The following is a 20,893-nucleotide window of genomic DNA, read 5'->3' on the forward strand; positions in this document are numbered from 1 at the left end:
CCTCCGGGGCGGGCGGGGATCGAACTCATGCGGAAGTGGCTTTAGCTTCTTAGTGCTGTGCTTTAACCCGCTGTGCCACCAGGGAGGGCCCCTGTGGGGTTACTTTTAACTCTATGTAATATGTGACACATAAAAGATGGCGTAGAATGCCTTATAGTAAGACAACTTTCTAGCTGATACTTGAGGTCTCCACTGCTATTTGAAGCATCTCTAAATAAATAATAGACATGCTTAAGTCACTTAAAACTAAAGTGAGAGATGCAGTTACAACAAAATTACCAAAAAGTAGGTGGCAGGGATTTCCCAGTAAGACTTGAAAAGAAAGTTAGCCTATTAAAATAAGCTTAACTTTTACCATAATTCATCTTTCAGACTCAATAGCATGACTGAAAAAGAGAACAGTTTTTATAATGAAAGGGAAAGGATTTTTTTTTCCTCCTCTATAGAATTGTCAGGATGCTTAAGTACCTGTTATGAATAAAAGAAGTGAACCCAATGATGAAAGATGTGGTCATGGTGAATACTCATAACTAATTTAACAGGTGGGAAATATTAGAAAGAGTTTCAGGTTTTTAAGGAACAGTAGACCAAACATGCAGAAAAACAAATGGCCTAAAAGATCGAAATTATAAAAAAAGAACGGAGAGGTTACTGGGGGGTCCTTGGAAAACAGCACAGAGAAAAAATATTTTCTCCTAACCTGAGTCATTAATCTAAGTGATACTGGAAATAATACATGTGCCAGAAAGTTAACATGTTCAAACATTTTTTGAAGGGAGAAGGTTCAGGGTTGACTTCTTTGCCTTTTACATTAAAAAAACAAGACTCTGTAGTTACTTTATGGTACTAAAAGAAAAACACTCGTTAAGTCTGCTTTAGAAAGTTGAGAAGAATCCAGTTCTGTTTTGCCGGGGAGAGGTTCCTAGCTGTGCAACACTGTCATCTGTGAGTACCCTGGTCATTCAGCCCAGCACAGAATGGCGCTTGTCTTTGAGACACAGGAACATGAGTGAAAGGCTAGGTCTGGGCTGGTCTTAGGAAAACCTCACTTTTAAATACAACAAGGCATGAAAAATTTCATAAATACTTTCTTTTTAAGGATGCTCTTTGACATTGTATTATATACTTGAGCCTGCTAAATACTGGAAGAAACATGGGTTAAAAAACAAAACTAAAAAACAAAAAAAAAACCCTATGATCTTTGTAGTTGTCAAATCAAGTTGAGATGCTGATTTGAAGATTTTCAAACATATTTTTGAAAAACTTGGTAAATTCAACACCTCAGAGTGACTACATATTTACATATAGATCCCTCAGGTTATTTATTAAAATTTAATAGCATTAATAAAATGTCAAAAAATAACAGTAATGATAACAACTACAAAGTTGTTATTAATTGTTGAATCTTATTAATGAACAAGATGCTATTCCTTATCTCAGTTGTCTACCACAAGGTCTCATTTTAAAGAAGAGGAAACAGTCTTAGAAGCATTGTTCAAAATCACCCAACTGAAACTGGAAAAGCTGGGAATATGAAGCCAAGGATACATGTCATAATAAGTTCATACTCCACTCTCTCTGAACTCATCGAACTATTTTAGAGTCCAGCATTAAAGAATACCAAAACAACAACGAAACTATAGCTTAACAGAACTGTTTGGATCACCTTACGAGAATATTTACTTTCAGCAAGATTGTCTTTACATTTAGCTTCTCTTATAACCTACAGCAGTGGTTTTATACTTTTTACAAAACCATACTGTTTCAGAGAAAAATTGTAAGTCCTACACGTTTGAATGAACTCTCATTTTAAATCACATTTTAAAATGTAATAGAAATAAATCTGAATATACCAAAGTGCCAGTTATGTAAAATAGTAAGTTGAAGAACATCTGCGTGCTTACTTTTGTCTCCTGCTTTGTCTCCATGCCCATCTAAATAGTCTCTGGCCATCTAGTACACACATCACTGCCCCTATGATGTATCACTGACTAGAAGAGGTAGGCTCTTACATTGGTCTTTTAAAAGAATTCAAGTCTGCTTACTGAAAATAACTGTGCAAGCAAACCGGCTTGCAAGTAGACTGTCAGTCCATGTGACGCATACTTACATAGCAGGAAGACTGAGAATGGTGCTTAGTACACACTCTCAGAATGGCAGAATTCTCAGTTGTTAGTGACAAGTAAATGTGACATGATGGGAAAATTGTAATATTTTTGACTTTTATATTTTAAAATGGAATTGAATTTAGTAAGAGTCAAGAGAATGGTAACCCCTGAATGGCAGTGGCTCAAAATAAGAGCTCTTGGGTTATGTTTTGGTTTTTGATCTGGTTATATCTGGTTGTGTTTGTTATGTGAAAATATATCAGATTTTATTGTTATGAGACATTATCTTTTCTTTAGATATTTTTAATTAAGAAAACAAATATTTTTTAAATGTAAGCAGATGTTTAGAGTCGGTTAGTATTCATCATTTATATTGCTTTTTCTCCACATAGATTGGTTTAGTGTGTTCAACTGGTCACACTCAATTACTATACATTGGTCAACTGGGACTTTTAAAGGAAGCTGATTAATAAGTTACCATTTGCAACAATTCATGTAAATCAATACATTTTTTATATTGTACCACAAAAACAAAATACACAAATCTATTGAAGGTCTGATAGTGATATGAGATCATAACAAATATTTCTAATTTCTGATTTCAAAAAAACATTTTATGACCATATTATTGCCATTAATTTATAAATATAGGTTAGAAATACAAACATTTAGATTTATAAAAATTTTTTTATAAAATACAGAGTCACTCATAGGATATCATTTGTAGATGAAGATTTCACTGTTTAAAAAGGCTTGAAAGATTACTGTTGAAAAGGCTTTTACATTAACCTTCTGTAAAGTCTAGGTGTCCCCAGGCATTTCAGAATTTTGAGATGTGATCTCCCCCTTCCTGCTATGGAGGAAGCTATAGAAAAACACAAAACAGAAAGCTTATTTCTCCTACATTTGACAAATTTAATTATCTGAATACTCTGAATTCTGAATACCCTGAAGGAACATAGAATATTTATTAATATTCACCTATTGCTGTCTATCAACAGCATTCATTCTTTTTTAAGTGTTCAATTAAAAATACTTTAACTGATATACTAGCATTGACTGTAAACATTAGCAAATCAGATTGTTTCAAAATGTGATATAAAATTTTATATATATAGTAGAAAATTCAAAATTCTATTGTCAATAGAGCTATTATATACTGATTATTAAATATTATATATATAGTTCTAAAAATGAAGTAATCATAAATATTACAAATTCAGAGAACACATTTTACAAACATTTCTACCTGTTCCTGTCATTTCATTATCAGTTACTTCTGACAGGACTTTGGGCTTAGTTGTTGCTTCATCCTCTTCATCAAGGTTGACCTCTGCAACAGAGTCTAGTGAGTCAAGCAGCACCACTGCAACAATGTAAAAGAAAAAAAAAAAAAAGACCAGGAATGTAAAGAAATTTGTATGGTTCATTTAATTAATATTTTAATCATATGATATTAAAATAAGCCATGTTGTCTTATAAATAACTTATTGTATAAAGCAAAGATAAATGTTTATGTATAAATAATATGTAACCATATTGTTGTAACAAGCATGGTTTTCTTCTCATGTACAAGAATGTAGACTAACATCAGCATAGGTATCTATGGTTATATGTCTCCTAAGGTTTAAATGTGCAAAGTCTAAGAAAAATAGAAATATTCTAAATCTCTCCCAAACTTTATTGAGACACAGTTTACTATATATACATTTATATATATGTATATATATATTTATATATATGTATATATATATTTATATATATGTATATATATGAGATGTTTAACTTGAGGACTTTATATATAAACTGTAAAATATTCATGACAATCAAACTCATTAGCATACTGCTACACTAAATAGCTACTTGTGTGTGTTAAGAATGTTTGATTTCCCCTCTCAGCAAATTTCACTTATACAATATTTACTATATTTATGTTGATGTACCTGTGACCTTGGGGACTATCTTGTATTACTAAAAGTCTGTGCCCCTTCACCAACATCTTCCCATATTCCTTTCCCTGGTCCCTGGGAACCATCATCCCATGCTGTTCCTATGAGTTTGACATTTTAGATTACAGATATAAGTGAGATCATGCAGCAGTGTCTTTCTTGTCTGGCTTATTTCATTTTGCACAATGTCCTCCACACTGCCCCATGCTGCTGCAAATGAAAAAATTACCTTTTCTTTTAAGGCCAATTATTATTACACTGAATATACACATACAGCAATATGTAATCTTCTTTATCCATGATCCATCAATAGATGTTTTGGTTGTATCTGTATCTTGGCTATTGTGAGTAATGCTCTAAAGAACATGGGAGTACAGATTTCTCTTCAAAATATATCCCCAGAAATGGGATTGTTGGATTATAATTTTATTTTTATTTCCAGTTTCATGTTTTTTTTTTTTATGAACTCAGGTTGTTTTCCATAGGAGGTTTACAATTTATGTTTCTACCAAGTATACAAGGGTCCCTTTTCACCACATCTTTCCCAAAAGGAGAGGGGATAATTCAATTTTGTTTTTATTTGCTTTTACCTGGTGATTAATGAAGTTATTTGCTTTTACCTGGTTGATTAATGAAGTTTTCATATACCTTTTGGCCTCTTTACAAAAATGTATTCAAGTCCTTTGCCCATTTTTAATTTGGGTAGGTAGATTTTTTTTCTTTTTCTATTGAGTTTCAGGAGTTCCTTGTATATTTTGAATATAAGTTCCTTTCTGAAATTCTGGAATATGTAGGTTTACAAATATTTTTCCTATTCCATATTATTCCTTTAAATTTTGTTGATGGATGTTTCCTTTGCTGCTGTACAATTTTTTTTTTTTAGTTTGATGTAGTCCTGCTTATTTATTTTTGCTTTTGTAAATCTTTGGTTTCCATGTCAAATTGAAAAAAAAAATCACTGCAAGATCCTATGTTTTCTTCTAAAAGTTTTATGGCTACTGGCCTTATGTTTAAGGCTTTAATCCATTATGAGTTGATTTCTGTGTATGGAGTGTGATTAAGTTCCAGGTTTACCAGATTGCATGTTATTATCTAGCTTTTCAAGTATCACATCTTGAAAAGACCATCCATTTACCACTATGTATTCTTAGCACTATTGTCAAAAATTGACAATATATGCAAAATTGACGTATATGCAAAACTTAATTATGTCTGGCATCTTTATTTCATGATCTATGTATTTATTTTTAATGCCAATAGCATACTGTTTACTTTGGAATAGCCTGAGGCCAGGAAGTGTGACACTTCCAGCTTTGTTCTTTCTCAAGATTGCTTTTGCTAATTGGAGTCTTTCATGGTGACAAATAAATATTAGGATTGCTTTCTCTATTTCTTCGGAAAATGTCATTGGAATTTTGATAGAGATTAAATTTAATCTCTATCAAAGAGATGAGTAATATGGACATTTAAATAATATATATTTTTTAAATTGTGAACATGGAATATCTTTCTACTTTTTTATATAATCTTCTATTTCTTTGGCAAAGTTTAATAGTTTTCAGTGTATATAGATCTTTCATCTTGCTTAAATTTAGACATAAGTATTTTATCTTTGATGCTATTTTAAATGGAATCATTTTCATATTCTGTTTCAGTTATCAAGGTAATGCTGGCTCCACAGAATGAATTTGTTAAGTTTTTCTCTTTCATTTTTGAAAGAGTTTAAATGTTAGTATTAATTCTTCTTTGAATATCTGGTTGATTTCATCTATAAAATCACCTGTTTCTGGGCTTTCAAAATAGCAATATTCTTAACTATGACAGAAAAGATTAAGGATGGGTATAAATCTGTGATCTTTAGCTCAGTGATTTTTTTTTTTTGAAGACATGGATTTCTTTAGAATGTGTAGGTATAATTTTGAACATAACAATTTGTGTCAGTATACATAATATTTACCATTAGCCAGCATGCCTGTTTTCTCTTCTTCCTAAATTAAGAGATAAAATTAAGAGATATAGTTATTTAAAATGACCACAGTGTAAATAATAATAAAATTTGAAAGCCAGTTCTTTATTTCATTATGAAAAGATCAGGAAATGTGCTTTTTAGTTCTTTTTCATCTTTGTTATTTACCAGTAAACTTGTAAGACTGAAGGTTACAGTTGTGAGTGACATCTAGAAGGTATCACTAATTAATTTACATCTTAATAAGTCGTATTTAAATTAACTAAATGTCATCTGTTTGTCAAGTCTATATAGAAATTCTTCTGTTTTTAAACTGTAACATTGCTATTTCAGACAGACTCCATTATTATAAAATCACCAATCTTTTCCTCCCTTCTTGTTTAAAATTAGTGATCAATTTTAACTTGTGTTTTTACATCTATGATTTAAAAGATAAAATTTTAAAACCTCTGGCAAGACAGTTGAAATTTTCCAACATAATAAGTTACCTTACAGTAAATTTTCTATTAAGTATCACCTATATTCTTCATGTCAGTATATCAGATCATCACATAGTAACAGTTTTAAACCTTTCCTATTTTGATCTTTACAAAGAAGCATCTTTACTAGGCTTCCATGTTCAGGCTGGCACATTTCATTCAGTTATACTTACTTGATATATTATATTACTCATACTTTCCACTAACCTATTTATTTTTCATAAATAAAACTATTTTGCCACTAGTGACATGAGTTTTGAAAATCTTATCTCTTGAATTGTATGTGAAATAATACAAGTTATAGTTGATCATTAACTTTAAGCAACAAAGAAAGATTGTGATCTTATAATAACAAGGGCGCATGTGAAATTTTATGAAAATTTGTACTGTATTTGCAACCTTCCAGTATAAATCTCACTAAATTTTCTAAGGATAACCACCAGATCACATGCACATTACTCTGCCTCTATTTATAAGGTCACTTTGTCCTTCCCCCCAAAAATGAGTGACATAGGATACTCAAGGAGTAAGTTCTAGGCAAATTTAAAAATAAGAATGTCTATGATAACCTAAAGTACTTCGGAGTCTATGATTTTACCCATGTTCAAAACATCTAGTCCTAACACACAGTTCCAAAAGAGGCTATTACTTAGATCAAGATCAGTATAACAAATTATAACACCCTACTAGTAACTATTAGGTAGCTTCAAGAATAAGTTCTGTCTGGCAGGCAATATGTCCTGTGTAATGCTTAACTAGTCTTAGTGAGAACTGATCAACAAAAGAATTAGAGTTTAGCAACATTTAATGTGAACTGAGTAATTTAATTCATTGTTAGTCAAGTAATTTTCAGACAGTAATCTTACGTCTAACATAAAAACAGAGAAGACAAATCAACTATACGTTATAGGACAAGACCTATAAAAGAAAAGTACAATTTAATATACTTGTTTAAAAATCAGATTTGAGATTTTGTTTCAAATTTCTAAAGCTTAACTCAAGGCAATTACTTGGCAAAGGCAATCCTTTAAAAAATCATCAATTCTAATGCTATTTCATTGAGATTTAGACCTAAATTGACAAACTGAACTAAGAAAATGTCTGTATTTTAAGAGATCTATAACTTTATAACAATGAACAAGACTATGAAGGATGCCAATTTTGAACTCTTTATATAGTAATAGTTAGCTAAGGTAATGAATGAAATGTAAACCATATAACTGACACATACCTGTTTAGTTACATTTATTTTTTCTGACTTTGAATTTTCTTTGGAGCTATTTTCTTCATCTTTAGCAGTCAAAGGTACATCAATATCCTCATTTTCAAAATCATCGCTGTAATTTTCTGAAGAAAATAATGTAAAAAATACAAGGTTCACATGCAAGAAAGTAAAATTTTAGGAAAAGATGGTTGATTTCTAAAGAAGAATTCTGCATAAGGATGTTTTATTGAAATATTAACATAAAGATACTTTTAGAGGACATATTTTTTGCAAAGATTTAATAAAAATCAATTTATAAAAATTAGCTTAAGCTTACTTTGTTTTTATTGTACTTTGAAACAATTAGGAGTTTTATAGTTTTGATCTCTGACTTCATTAATCAAATAAAAATTTCAAGAGTTGTCCAAAAGACAAACTTAGTATTTGTTTCTTTAAAAACAAAAATCTCAAGTTGCTGCCTTACAAAAGGTCATACATTTGTGAAATTTTGCCACTCTTAAAAAGACTGAATTTTTGCTTTTTCTTTTATAAGTTGTATTTTTTGGTCTCTACAGATATTTCTACTGTAAGTCTTACCAGTACTTATGTCAGGTTAATTTCTGACCTTCTGACCTCTTTAGCTTTCCCTCTTCCTGTAAATACTGGCCCTATATGACCATCATTGTTTCCCAATATTTCTAAGCAAAGTCCCCAATTATTATTTCCACTGCTTTGCAGAAGCGTGAGAGGTATCAACATTAACATGCCACCAAAGCACTTATGGGGAAGATGAGGCAGGAATTATTTCACCAGATTTTCTTTGTCAATTTTTAACTTGTAGCTTTATACCTCTTAAATCAAAGGGCTGCTTGGGATCTACAGATTCTAGTAGAAAGAGAATGGCCTTTTCAGAGAAAACCCAATCACCTCAGAAAAAAAACATCATCTTACTGTATTTCAAAAATAAGATATCACATTCAGAAATGGGGTCGTCTGATAAGGAAGAGACTGCATGATTTATTAGAGAGACTACTTCTAGAATGGCTGTCTTTTAGTATTCTCATAGAATGAAGGAGACAATATAAGTGTACTTAATAATGGAAGTCTGAAAATTAATTCCAGAGGACTTAGACATTAATCAAGATGTCTCCTATGAGATCTGGCTATAGAAACATCTTTATTTTAGTTCATAAGGAAAACAGCCTGGGTATTATAACTTAGATAGACAAACTAAGTTAGTTGGTGAACTACATTAATACCTATACTATTAAGGCTGAGAGGTTCACCTTTGCTTCTTGTCCAAAGGAGAAAGAATATTGTTTGGAATTTTTTAAATATCAGTAGATATCTATAGAAAAATAACTTAACGTTATACATATTTCTAGATGCTAGGACCAATATATGATAATTAAGAAACTGAAAGTCAAGGTGGAAATCACTGAATTTTAAGTAACCTTAGCAATTACACTTGCTTTAAATGATGGTCAAGGAGAGAAGAGCTCTGGAAAGGTGTGGCAATTAATTTAGACCAGTGACAAGAAATCAGTGGGAGGGAATATGGTATTTGCCCGAAGCAAAGAGACAAGAATAAGAAATAGCTCAGACAGAACATCACAGTCCTTCAGAATATGACCAGGCTTAGATTTAATTTCTGGTTCTAATCTTGCTATAGAAGATTCTAATTTTATCTATAGAAGATTAGCATGCACTTTCTCTTTGCCTCACTATCCCTAGCTATTAAGTATGAATAATAAACCTTTTGGGAATTTATCTTTAAGGTTTAATGAGAAAATTATGAGCTAAAGTATTTAGAACAGCAGCTGATATATAACATCAACTATATGTAAATGTTAGCTATTAAGTTTAGTAGCAGTAATTATCTTTGCTAGCATTATTATAGCCAGGCTGCACTTTATCCTATCGAAAGTTAATAAAGTCAAATGTTTGATTGGGAAAGGTGATAATCTAATGTGCTTTCTTCCAAATTACATTTTTATAAATGCATTTAGTAACTGAAAAGTTGATAGACAAGTACTACTGTATATATATATATATATATATATATATATATATATACAGATATATATATATCTGAATTACACCAAAGAGAAATTGGAGATGGAAATAAAGGAATGGAAAACAACATATCAGAGATTTCAAAAGAAATTGCCAAAGCAAATTAAGTTTATACAAAAACAAAAGAACAAAACCAAATTGAAAGCATGGTTCTCATATGAAAACTATAAAAGATAATATCTATGTTCTTCCACATTCTTTGAAAAAACAATGAAAATATAGTTCATAGTGTCCTGACTTTTGGGGCAAAAAAAAAACATTATACATTCAAAGAAAGAATGTTTCTGTTATTATATTTCCTACACTTCTAACTTTGAAAATAGTATTTGCATAAATAGGAAATCTTTTTAACATTCAAATAAACTAGATAGTACTCAATACAAAAGTACTCAATACTAAATTATCCTTTTTGGAGATATCCTGTTTGAAAACTTAACTGCAAATTTTTTTAGCATGATGAAAGCTAGTGGACTTTCTCCTCTGCCATACTGGATTTAAGACTTTGAAAGCAACTGATTGAACAAAATACACAAAACAACTTTTTAAACACTGGCCAAATGGCAGTGTAGAAATGTGATTCCCGAGAAATGATAAACAAATGAGCTGAGACCCACTTCTATGATGATAACTCCAGAGGCAATTCTGGAATGCTGAGCAGGAAAGGGGAGGTCAGGACTGCCTCACCCTGTTGAGAGATACAGACATGCATTCAGGAAGGCTCAAGAGGACAGTGATAGAGAGAGGAGGTAGCTATGTAAAAACAGAGTTCTAAAGCTTCTGTACAGCAAAAGAGACATTATAAAAAACAAACAGACATCCCACTGATCGAGAAAAAAATTTTCTCACACAATACTAGCAATAAAGGATTGATCACAAAGATATACAAAGAACTGGTGAAATTCAACAAAAATAAATAACCCCATCAAAAAACAGGCAGAAGAGCCAAAAAGATACTTCTCCAAAGAGGAAATGCAGATGGCCAACAAGGGTATGAAAAAATGTTCAATCACTTGTAAACAGGGAGATGGAAATTAAAACCACAATGAGATACCATCTCACACCAGTGAGAATGGCACATCTTCAAATAACTAGCAACAACAAATGTTGGCAAGTTTGTGGAGAAAAAGGAACTCTCCTGCATTGCTGGTGAGAATGCAAACTAGTACAACCACTATGAAAAATTGTTTGGAGGTTTCTCAAACTGCTAAACATGGAGCTTCCATACAACCCAGCAATCCCACTCCTAGGTATCTACCCAAAAGACACAAAAACACCGATTCAAAAAGACAGCTGTACCCCCATGTTTACTGCTGCCTGATTTACAATTGGAAAAACATGGAAACAACCCAAATACCCAAAAGTAGATGACTGGATTAAAAAGATGTGGTACATATACACAATGGAATATTACTCAGCAACCAAAAAAAGATAAACTCAAGAAGGAAGGAAAATGACCCATAAGAAGAAAAGGCAGTCGATAGGAAACCATATATGGATAAACACTGAGATAGCAGAGTATGTAAAATCTCTTGAGGACTTGAGGAGGAGATGGATATTGAGGAAAGATATTAAAAATGCTGAAAAAAGGAACTAAAGGAAATATCTGTAGCCAAAGAAAAATATTCAATGGCTTTACAAATTAAAGAAAAAAGTTATACCTGAAAACGGAGGGAAAAAAATGCTTTAAGAAAATGAAACACAGTCTTAGTGACCTGTGGTACAAAATATTGCTTCCTAACATAAATACATAATTTTAAATAAGAATCAAAGGGCAAGGGGTGGAGGTGGGAGGCAGAAATGATATTGAAGAATTACTACACAAAACATTTTTTTATCTTGATGGAAATTATTAATCTATTGATAACTGGTGCTTAACCAGCTTCCAACATGATGCATGCATCATGAGATAAAAGCACACCAAGATACATTTTAATCAAACTACAAAGAAACCAGGATGAAGAGAATATCCTGCAAACAATCAAAGAAATAAAAGACACAATTTATACAAAATAAGAATAACAGGAATTACCACTAATGTCTCATGAGATAATGTCAGACAACAACAGAATGAAAAGTACTCAAAAACAAAATTTCAATAGAAAAATCTGTATCAAGCCATACTACTCTTCAAAAGCAAAGGTAAATACATTTTCAGACAAATGAAAGCTGAGCGAATTTATTACTAGTAGACTTGCACCATAACAAATGTCAGAATTCTTCATGCTGATTAAAAATAACATTAGGTAACAACTCAGATATTTGTAAAGGAATACAAAGCACCAAGAATGATAAATATGTGAAGAAATAAACTTTTACATAGTAATACACATTTTTACCTTCCTTAAAAATTTTTTACATGACAGTAATGTACAAAAAGTGATATTAATTATAATATCCTGCAAACAATCAAAGAAATAAAAGACACAATTTATACAAAATAACAATAACAGGAATTACCACTAATGTCTCATGAGATAATGTCAGAGACAACAGAATGAAAAGTGCTCAAAAACAAAATTTCAATAGAAAAATCTGTATCAAGCCATACTACTCTTCAAAAGCAAAGGTAAATACATTTTCAGACAAATGAAAGCTGAGCAAATTTATTACTAGTAGACTTGCACCATAACAAATGTCAGAATTCTTCATGCTGATTAAAAATAACATTAGGTAACAACTCAGATATTTGTAAAGGAATACAAAGCACCAAGAATGATAAATATGTGGAGAAATAAACTTTTACATAGTAATACACATTTTTTACCTTCCTTAAAAATTTTTTACATGACAGTAATGTACAAAAAGTGGTATTAATTATAATAATGGTACTGCATTGTAGATTTTTAAAAGATATACAAATAAGAAAAATATATGCTCTAAAAGATAAAACTGTTGGAGAACTTTACTATTAAGACTCCTATAAAGTGATTCTCTAAAAGGAAAATCTAAAAGAGACTTATATTGTGAATCTTAGAGCAACTAAGAAATAAATCCTTCAGTAAAGTGTTATAAATAATAGGCCTAAAGAAGGAATAAAATGGAGTATAATAAATTTTGTCCCCAATTGAATGTGGGACAAAAGCAGTCACAACAAAAAAGATGGAAAGATAAAAATCAAAGGTAAAACATTAAATAACCATAGCCATACAGATAAAAATATATTTGTAAAAGGTAGAAACATTTCAATTAGAAGCTAGAAACTGTTAAATGTATAAAAAAAGCAAAACCCAGTTTTATGCTATCAATAGGGAAGATTTTTTTTTTAAAGATTTATTTATTTGTGCATACAGAACTGGGGTACAGTCCAGAGGCTCAGGGGCAGCCAGAGGTTTCACTATAGACAGAGTGGGGAGCAGAACAGGCAGACTGACGAAGTACACTGCTGAGGGGAGCAGCGGGCAGATCAGGAGAGGTCTGCCACGCCATGTGGTCACCTCCAGGGCAGGCGGGAATGGAACTCCTGCGGAAGTAGCTTTAGTTTCTCAGTGCTGTGCTTTAACCCGCTGCGCCACCAGGGAGGGCCAGGGAAATGATTTTTAATGGAGTCATACACAAATCAAGAAAAAAGGTCATATTTCCCTAACCAGGCTTTGAAGTATCTATCCTGGCCTCTTCTGATTCTCCCAATCCTAGCACAAAAACATCTTTTTTTTTTCCTGTCTTCCCAACAGGACCACTGAATTGTCCACTCACAGCAAGTAAGGTAGCAAATGAGGCACCTTTAAAAATTTCTTAGTAGCTCTGATTGTGAAATAAGCAATTAACTCAATATGTTCAAAGATTTTTTTCCCAAACAGTACCATTTTTTGTAACCATTTTTCTCTTATAAATGTCTTTATTAAAAGCTGTACTAACTTTTCAAATACTGTACATTTTAAAACCCATGACATTACCTGCTAGGTCTTCATACTTCAATTCATTTTCTTGTTTATCTTCAGTTAGTTCTATATTAGCTTGATTACTGGAGAAAAATATATTAATTCAGTATTACACAGCAATACATTTATATGCAATCCTTTGTATATAGTTTTTAAAATCTCTAACATTACATATTACCCAACTATGCTTGTTCTATCGAAATCTAAAAATGAGGGAATCATAAGAGAATATTTTGAAAATAAAGGATGTTCAGTCAAAGACTAACTGTAGTTGTCAAAGTGCTACCAAAAAAGAGGTGTATTTCTAACTTTCTACACAAATATACAATATTTTATACATAAATATATGCTATTTGTATATGAAATCACAAGGCCCTTTTAAACTAAAGTTTAGGAATTTACAAATTATGAGAACTAGTTAAGTCTACACGGAGGGCAGAAAAAAATGCCATGGTCAGCATTTACAAGCTAATAAGCAATTTAATCCTGAAATGGAAGTGGAACAGAAGCTGAAATCAAGAAAAATTCTGCAAAGTGACAAAGAACTTGAGCAGATTTAAATTATACCCAATATATTAGTTTAAGCACAGTGCTCTTTCAAACCAAGAAATCAGTTTTAACCTTTTGAGTCCGTCAACACTAATGTGAGATTATCATCAGAGCTAAGAAACTATAAGACTATTATAACAGTAGGCACTTGATAGTGCATATTCAGTGCTAAACTGCACACTGCCCACACTGTTCTGCAGCAGCAAAACCAGTGGATAACAATGTTATTAAGAAATAAGAAGAAATATTTCAAAGGCCCCAAAAAAACCTGTGATCAACATATCTTTGCATGCTTAATTCTATATTGTCACTACTGGAGCAGTCACCATGAGCCCCGAGTGTCCTTATGTGTTCTTGCTGGGTATGCCAAGAAGGCCCCTCTTTTCTAGGACATTTTGCAGAGTGGTATATGCAGTGAGCAATTTGAGAGATGAAGCATTGTTTCCACCCAAAGAACAGGTTTGTTTCCATTTACAGAGAGGGCAATGAATTCCTCAAGCACAGTAAACCTCTCCTGTAAAGCAGTTGACTGCACAGGTCAACACTCATCGTGGGCCCCATGTATTATGTTGCCCCTGTAGGGTTGGTGGGGCTTGGGTAAACTGAGGCAAAAACATGACACTCAGGTTCTGTTTTTATAAGAAATGAGGTCCTTCACTTCTGATTCAAGAATCTTGAGGCTGTTGTCAGCATTGGCAGACTAACTTGTTAGCTCACAATTAAGGTGAAAATCTCAGACCTGCCATTTACAATAGCTACTGTCCTGCTTCATCCACTATCTATACAAAATGTCTTCAGGAGGGCAGGCACTTAACAAGAGATTAGAATTCTCCTCATGCTTAATTTAATTATTGTTTGGTTTCCTTAAAATCTTTATTACAAATAGACTTTCATTTACAATTCAAAAAATTAAACTAAAACTGAGTAAATTAAAGACGTCGGGTTTCACAAAGCACTTGAACACGTCAGATTTACTAGATTCAGAAATAACCAGGTTTCTTGTAAGCATCTGTGTCAACCATATACAAAAACTGTTGAAGCTCTCTGTTCTTCCCCTTCCCTTTTAGTTTCTTTATTCCTAAGCTTATAATAGCTACCCAGACAAACAAAATACTTATTTTATTTATAATCAATATGCAATGTTATAAAGGTTCCTTACTTATCTGTGGAAAAAATTATTGTTATTTTCTAGTCAAGTATACTGACAATATGCTATTAGTCACAATACTATCTCAGGCTTAGGACTTCAGGTATCTGGAAACAGAGTAGGATTTCACATACGAGTCAACATATTCCAAGTATATATGTAGAATTGTGACCAAAATAATGAACAGAGAATAGAGCTGAAAATAAGTTGTAACTGTTGCCTATTAAATAATGTTTACCTTTTAAATCCATGTATATACCAAAAATAAAAATAAAACCAAAAAAATTACTTAATGACTAGTTTGTATTATATTTATAATACCTATGTAAATCTTTAAATTGTGTGGAATCATTAGAATCCAATTCCTTATTTAATCTTGAATAATCAATGGAAGATGTCAAGCCTTTCTCAAGTCTGGCAAAAAACTGCTCTTTTTCCTCTTGTTCTTCTAATGTGTCCAATCCCAGTCCGAGAACACTATGATTGAGCTCAGAAACTCCTATCTCTGAATAAAAAGAACAAAGAAATTTTATTAATATATACAATCTTGAGGAAATTAAAGATCATTTATTGACATCAAATATTAAATCTTTAAATATAAAAATATTTATTCTTGTACTTACAAAATATTTATATTCATAATCAATATGCAATGTTGTAAGGTTTCTCTAGAGGTTTAATTCTCAACATTCAAGGAAGATATTAAATCTGTCTACATGCTTCAGTAAAGGTGAAGGTATGAGATAATTTTCATAAATAAAATTCTGATTATAAACATAGTAATAATTAATAAACTGTCACCTCATATTCCTTTTTATTCCTTACCATTTGTTTCTAAGCTATCAATACTTAAGATAGAGGTTCCACTGCTCTTAAGAAATTGAATCCTTTCAGTAGATTCTTCTTCTATATCCAAAATAGGCTGTGAAGTCTTTTTGGTTTTCAAGTAGCTTACATTCGTTCCAATCAGTCCTAGAAATGGTATTTAATATAGTTAAATATTTAGGCTCAAAAAATTGTTTGACCATGATGGTAACACAATATAAAACTAACTTTGTGGAGTAAAGCTACAAAACAGTGCTGGTCTATTAAATGAAAACCTACCAGACCTAAAGTTCCCAAAAGAAAAGTTGTAACTCTATTTGTTTGCATAGCATTTTAATAGAATATTCTCAAAAATTGCATAATAAGACAAGATTTTAAAAAACTGTTTAGTGGCACAAGTACTCAATCTGGTTTACCGTGGTACTCTGCCTATGTGAAGGAAGGGCAGGGCATAACTGGGTGAGCTGTTCCAAGCAGAGAGAAAGAAGGCGCAGGCGCACATGGTCAACAGTGGGAGGGCAGGTCGCACAGGAGGGCCAGTGAGTGAGGCCGCATCTAGGGCTTGGAGGTGCATCTGCAGGAGATAAGCCCAGAGCAGGCACTGACGTTCAGACCAATTTTGGCCTCCCATGGTGGGGGTAGGATTTTGTTCTTTATGAGAAAAGCACTAAGAATTAACACTAAAAAAACCCCTGTAACCTCAGAATTTCTTTACCCAAGTTGTATATATTTGTTGTAAAAAAAAAAAATGGTATGCGACAGAAACAAGAAAACTAGAAAATTACCACTTTTACAAAGAAGGAAGTCTTAGCAAGTATGTAAAAATCCAGACTTAGATGTCCTAATTAGTATCCTCTTAGAAAGGATTTAGAATTCATTTATTTTATGACTGTGTGAGTAATGGTTTTACTGAATCAAATAATATCTACACAGCTGCAGACATACTGCAACAGACACTCCAATTGAAAATGCGCACGTGGAGGCTGGGGCACTTGGAGTGTCATCGTGGCTCTGAATCTGGACTCAGGGTTGTGACCACATGAATCAAGCTCGCAGAGACTAATAACAGAAGTCAAAATCCAGTAGTTACTGACAGTGAATAATATAACTAGTTAGAGTAAGATCAGATCAGCTCAACCTCTTAGCAGAACATTTCACCATCTTATGGCAATTGAAAAAGAAAGTAAAAGGGCAGAAGTTGCTCTGTGTTAATATTTAAAGGTGTCTACGGAGGACTGGTGATGCAATCTTCCTTCAAGGTATTTAATTTTCCTGTAACACTGTATACTCTTGATGACAGGATCAATTTTTTTGTCTTTGTACACAAGCCCCTTATACTAGGAACATAATTTTAAATCAATAAATGTTTGATTGAATAAGGGACCAGGTTATGCCCTTGAGCAAAGAATCCCTCTCCTCTGAGTAGACAGACATTTAAAGTTTGTTTCTGAAGTATTACTAACCAAATCCACCTCTAGTTGGTACATTCTTTAAAAAAAAAAAAAAGAAAAAAACCTTTAGTTAGGCAACATTCAAATATTTAGTCTAGGACTTTTTTTTTTGCCTTAGAGTGAGTTTGCAGATGCCTTCTCTGATATATTATTTTGTGGAAAAGAGACATTTATGCTAATTAAAACCAAATCTTTATCAATAATTCCAGCAGCATTTCATCATTCTTTTCAAGCACCAACAGGGAGAAGGATTCTAAAAAAAGAATTCGTCACATGCAAACTTCATAGTTGTATTGTTTAGGGGTTTAATAAAAATGCACTGAATTTCTCAATAAGGTACTTCTTTATTATATAATATAAAGAAAAACAAAGAAGTGTTTGTCACATTTACTCTAACATTTATTTATCAAACATATTTATTATTTACTGTTGAGGGTCAGAAAACAAAAGGAAATAGAGATATTTCCTGCCTCCAGAGAGCTCCTAGCCTCAGGAATAGCCTTATAGGTTATCACTATTAATACAAAGTTTGATGGTGTTCCAACATAAGAACAAAGGAGGAAACAATAACTGTGTAAACAAGGGAGCTAGCGCAGGTTTGCAAAAAAGCAGTAATACCAAACTTAACTGAGACAAGAGAGGTGAGAAAAAGGCATTCTAGTAGCAAGAGAGCATGAGCTGGGCACAGAGGAATGAAGCAAGGGGTGTTTGCAGAAGATAAAGGATAAATGAGCGTGGCTGTGTCCATAAGGCCAGAAAGGGGGATTCCAGTTAGAGCCTTAACTATCACATACAGGAATTCTTGTTTAATTTTATGGGCAAAATATTAGTCATAGGTTAATTTTTGTGAGAAAATTTCTGTATCCCTACAGAGAAATAAAAAAATCCTATCAGCTTAGCATGGCTATGTCCATAAGGCCAGAAAGGGGGATTCCAGTTAGAGCCTTAACTATCACATAGAGAAATTCTTATTCAATTTTATGGGCAAAATATTAGTCACAGGTTATTTTTTGTGAGAAAATTTCTGTATCCCTACAGAAGAAATAAAAAAATCCTATCAGTTTACAAAATAGTGTTTAACACTAACCCACACAAAGTATAAACACTTAATAAAAGTATTCTGGAGTTCCTTGGGGATATGCAAGCATACGGAAGAAAACACTCGAGAATAAGTTTCCATTAATAAAGCTGTGACTAGGAACAGTTTGGTTAAGACATTTACTGTGCCAGATAGGGTCAATAATGAGTTCTTTACCTTTAACATAGTAAATTATTATTATTATTACTTCTGTTACTAATAGAATGACACCAAAATTTATAGATTTATTAAAAACTTCCTGGGGCAATAAAATTAATGCATTGTCAGAATATTTTATTAAATCACCTTGTATCAATTTTATATTAAACACAAATATACCTGTATTATTCATCATCTTAATTTGAACAAAAAGATATTATTATAAAATAATATGATATGCAGAAAGGAATTATGTATTATATATAAATACATAATCTTGTGAAATAATATGAAAATCAAACCTTAAAATTCACATTATTAGTATTATTTTCTTTATATACCTATTGCAAAACCTAAAATTAAAAATCTTGACTGACCCCTTGTGGTCAAATAATTTAAAAATAAAAATCAACACAATTTACCACCATCTTCAAAATCATTTTCAGTTATCCACCATGGCACTGTCTCTCTCTCTTTCACTTCATTTTTAGGTTGTCTCGGTGTATTGTTTGAATTTTCAAAAGAGTCATCTGAAAGCTGAATCAGATACAAAAATATGTTCTCAATTCAAGAATCACATTCATCACTCAAAATGTTTTCATTTATTCTCTCATAGTTTAGCTATTGCATACGCAACAGTCTCAGCAATAATGTATGAATTAACAACTTTAAAAAGCATGTAGACAAAATAACTTAAAAAAACCACATGTGCATCTCTAAATACCAATTTTACACAGAGATTTAAACGAGCAGACTAAGTCAGGTAGAAAAATATCAACAAGAACAAAGAAATTTTAAAAATGATGAAAAAATTTAACCAGGAAAGGAAAAATGAACACAATTGTCTACTAAACACTATCTGGGGTCTGAGAATAATTTTTAAGTAAAATTACCTAGTATAACTCTAAAAGAACACACAATCCCAAGACCAGGAAGAAGTTTCAGGCATTTATCAGAGAAATTAGAATCTTGTTACATAGTATACAAATTTTAATAAACTTTTATTTAAATGTCTCTGGGTTTTAGCCCCAAATTTCCTACAGTACTAAATCCCCTACTCTAACCGCAATCTACCCCATCACTCTAGGCTACTAATCTGTGGGAAAACAAGTATAAATTTCTGGAGCCAGATAGGTCCGATTCAGATTTCAACTTCAAAATATTCTCACTGCATTGCTTTGGAAAATTTAGATTTCTTTTTTTTTTAGTTTATTCATATGCAAAACAAGCATTGTAACACTTAACTTGCAGTGTTGTGAAAAAGATCTAATAGGTAGTATTACTATCTAATGAAGTTCTCCTATCTCCACAATCTTTCATATTGCTTTCCAGATAACTATCATTAAAAACAAAACAAACTAAAAAGTTGAGTCTTATATAGTAACAGCACTTGTATGGATATGGGGAAAATGGAATACTAATATACTAATACACTACTGAAGTTAAAAGGGCACAATTTTACAAAACAGCCTGGCAGTTTTTCAAAAGGTTAAACATAGTAACCATATGACCTAGCATTTCCACTCAAGCTCCTAGGTATTTATACAAGAGACATGACAACATACATCCACACCTGAATAAACCATTTATAATAGCATTATTCATCACTGACAAAATGTGGAAAGAACTCAAATACCCATTAATTCAAAATGTGAAAGAATTAAAATATCCATTAATTGATTAAATAGATAAACACATGAAACACCCATATATTGTTCAGTAATAAAAAGGAATGGAGCACAAAGAGGTCACCATAGTGAAAAACGTGAAAACATTCTGCTAAGTAAAAGAAACCAGCCACAACAGAGGACACATTATATGATTCTATTTCTAAGAAGTGTTTATAACAGGTACATTCTCAGAGATAGGAAGTAGATTAGTAATTGCCTGAGGCTGGGAAGACTATAACCAATGAGTACAGAGTTTCATTTTGGGGTGGTGAAATGTTCTAAAATGACTGTGATGATTGTGTAACTAAGAATATACTAAAAGTCACCAAGTCACATATTAAATTGGTTAAGTGT

At 32.0% G+C, this 20,893-nt stretch overlaps 1 protein-coding gene across 3 annotated transcripts in view; it reads right to left on the reverse strand.

Annotated features, from left to right (window-relative positions):
* CEP162 (centrosomal protein 162kDa) overlaps positions 1-20,893 on the reverse strand; it is a 64,861-nt gene that overhangs the window by 41,193 nt on the left and 2,775 nt on the right. For 2 of the 3 annotated variants that reach the window (XR_001145391.1, XM_012724284.1), the window contains exons 1-2: positions 6,015-6,041; positions 3,358-3,474 (exon numbers count right to left, since the gene is read on the reverse strand). Coding sequence is in view for 2 of the 3 variants with exons in the window: in XM_012724284.1 (XP_012579738.1) it covers positions 3,358-3,474; positions 6,015-6,027 (130 nt within the window). In the remaining variant the exon portion in view is untranslated. Of the gene's footprint in view, positions 1-3,357; positions 3,475-6,014; positions 6,046-7,733; positions 7,850-13,675; positions 13,744-15,677; positions 15,862-16,181; positions 16,329-19,291; positions 19,407-20,893 lie in introns of those variants that run through there. The other variant, XM_004674059.2, reaches the window with a different exon arrangement.

Source organism: Condylura cristata, unplaced genomic scaffold, assembly GCF_000260355.1.
Source record: "Condylura cristata isolate star-nosed mole 26May11 unplaced genomic scaffold, ConCri1.0 scaffold00001, whole genome shotgun sequence".
NCBI lineage: Eukaryota > Metazoa > Chordata > Mammalia > Eulipotyphla > Talpidae > Condylura > Condylura cristata.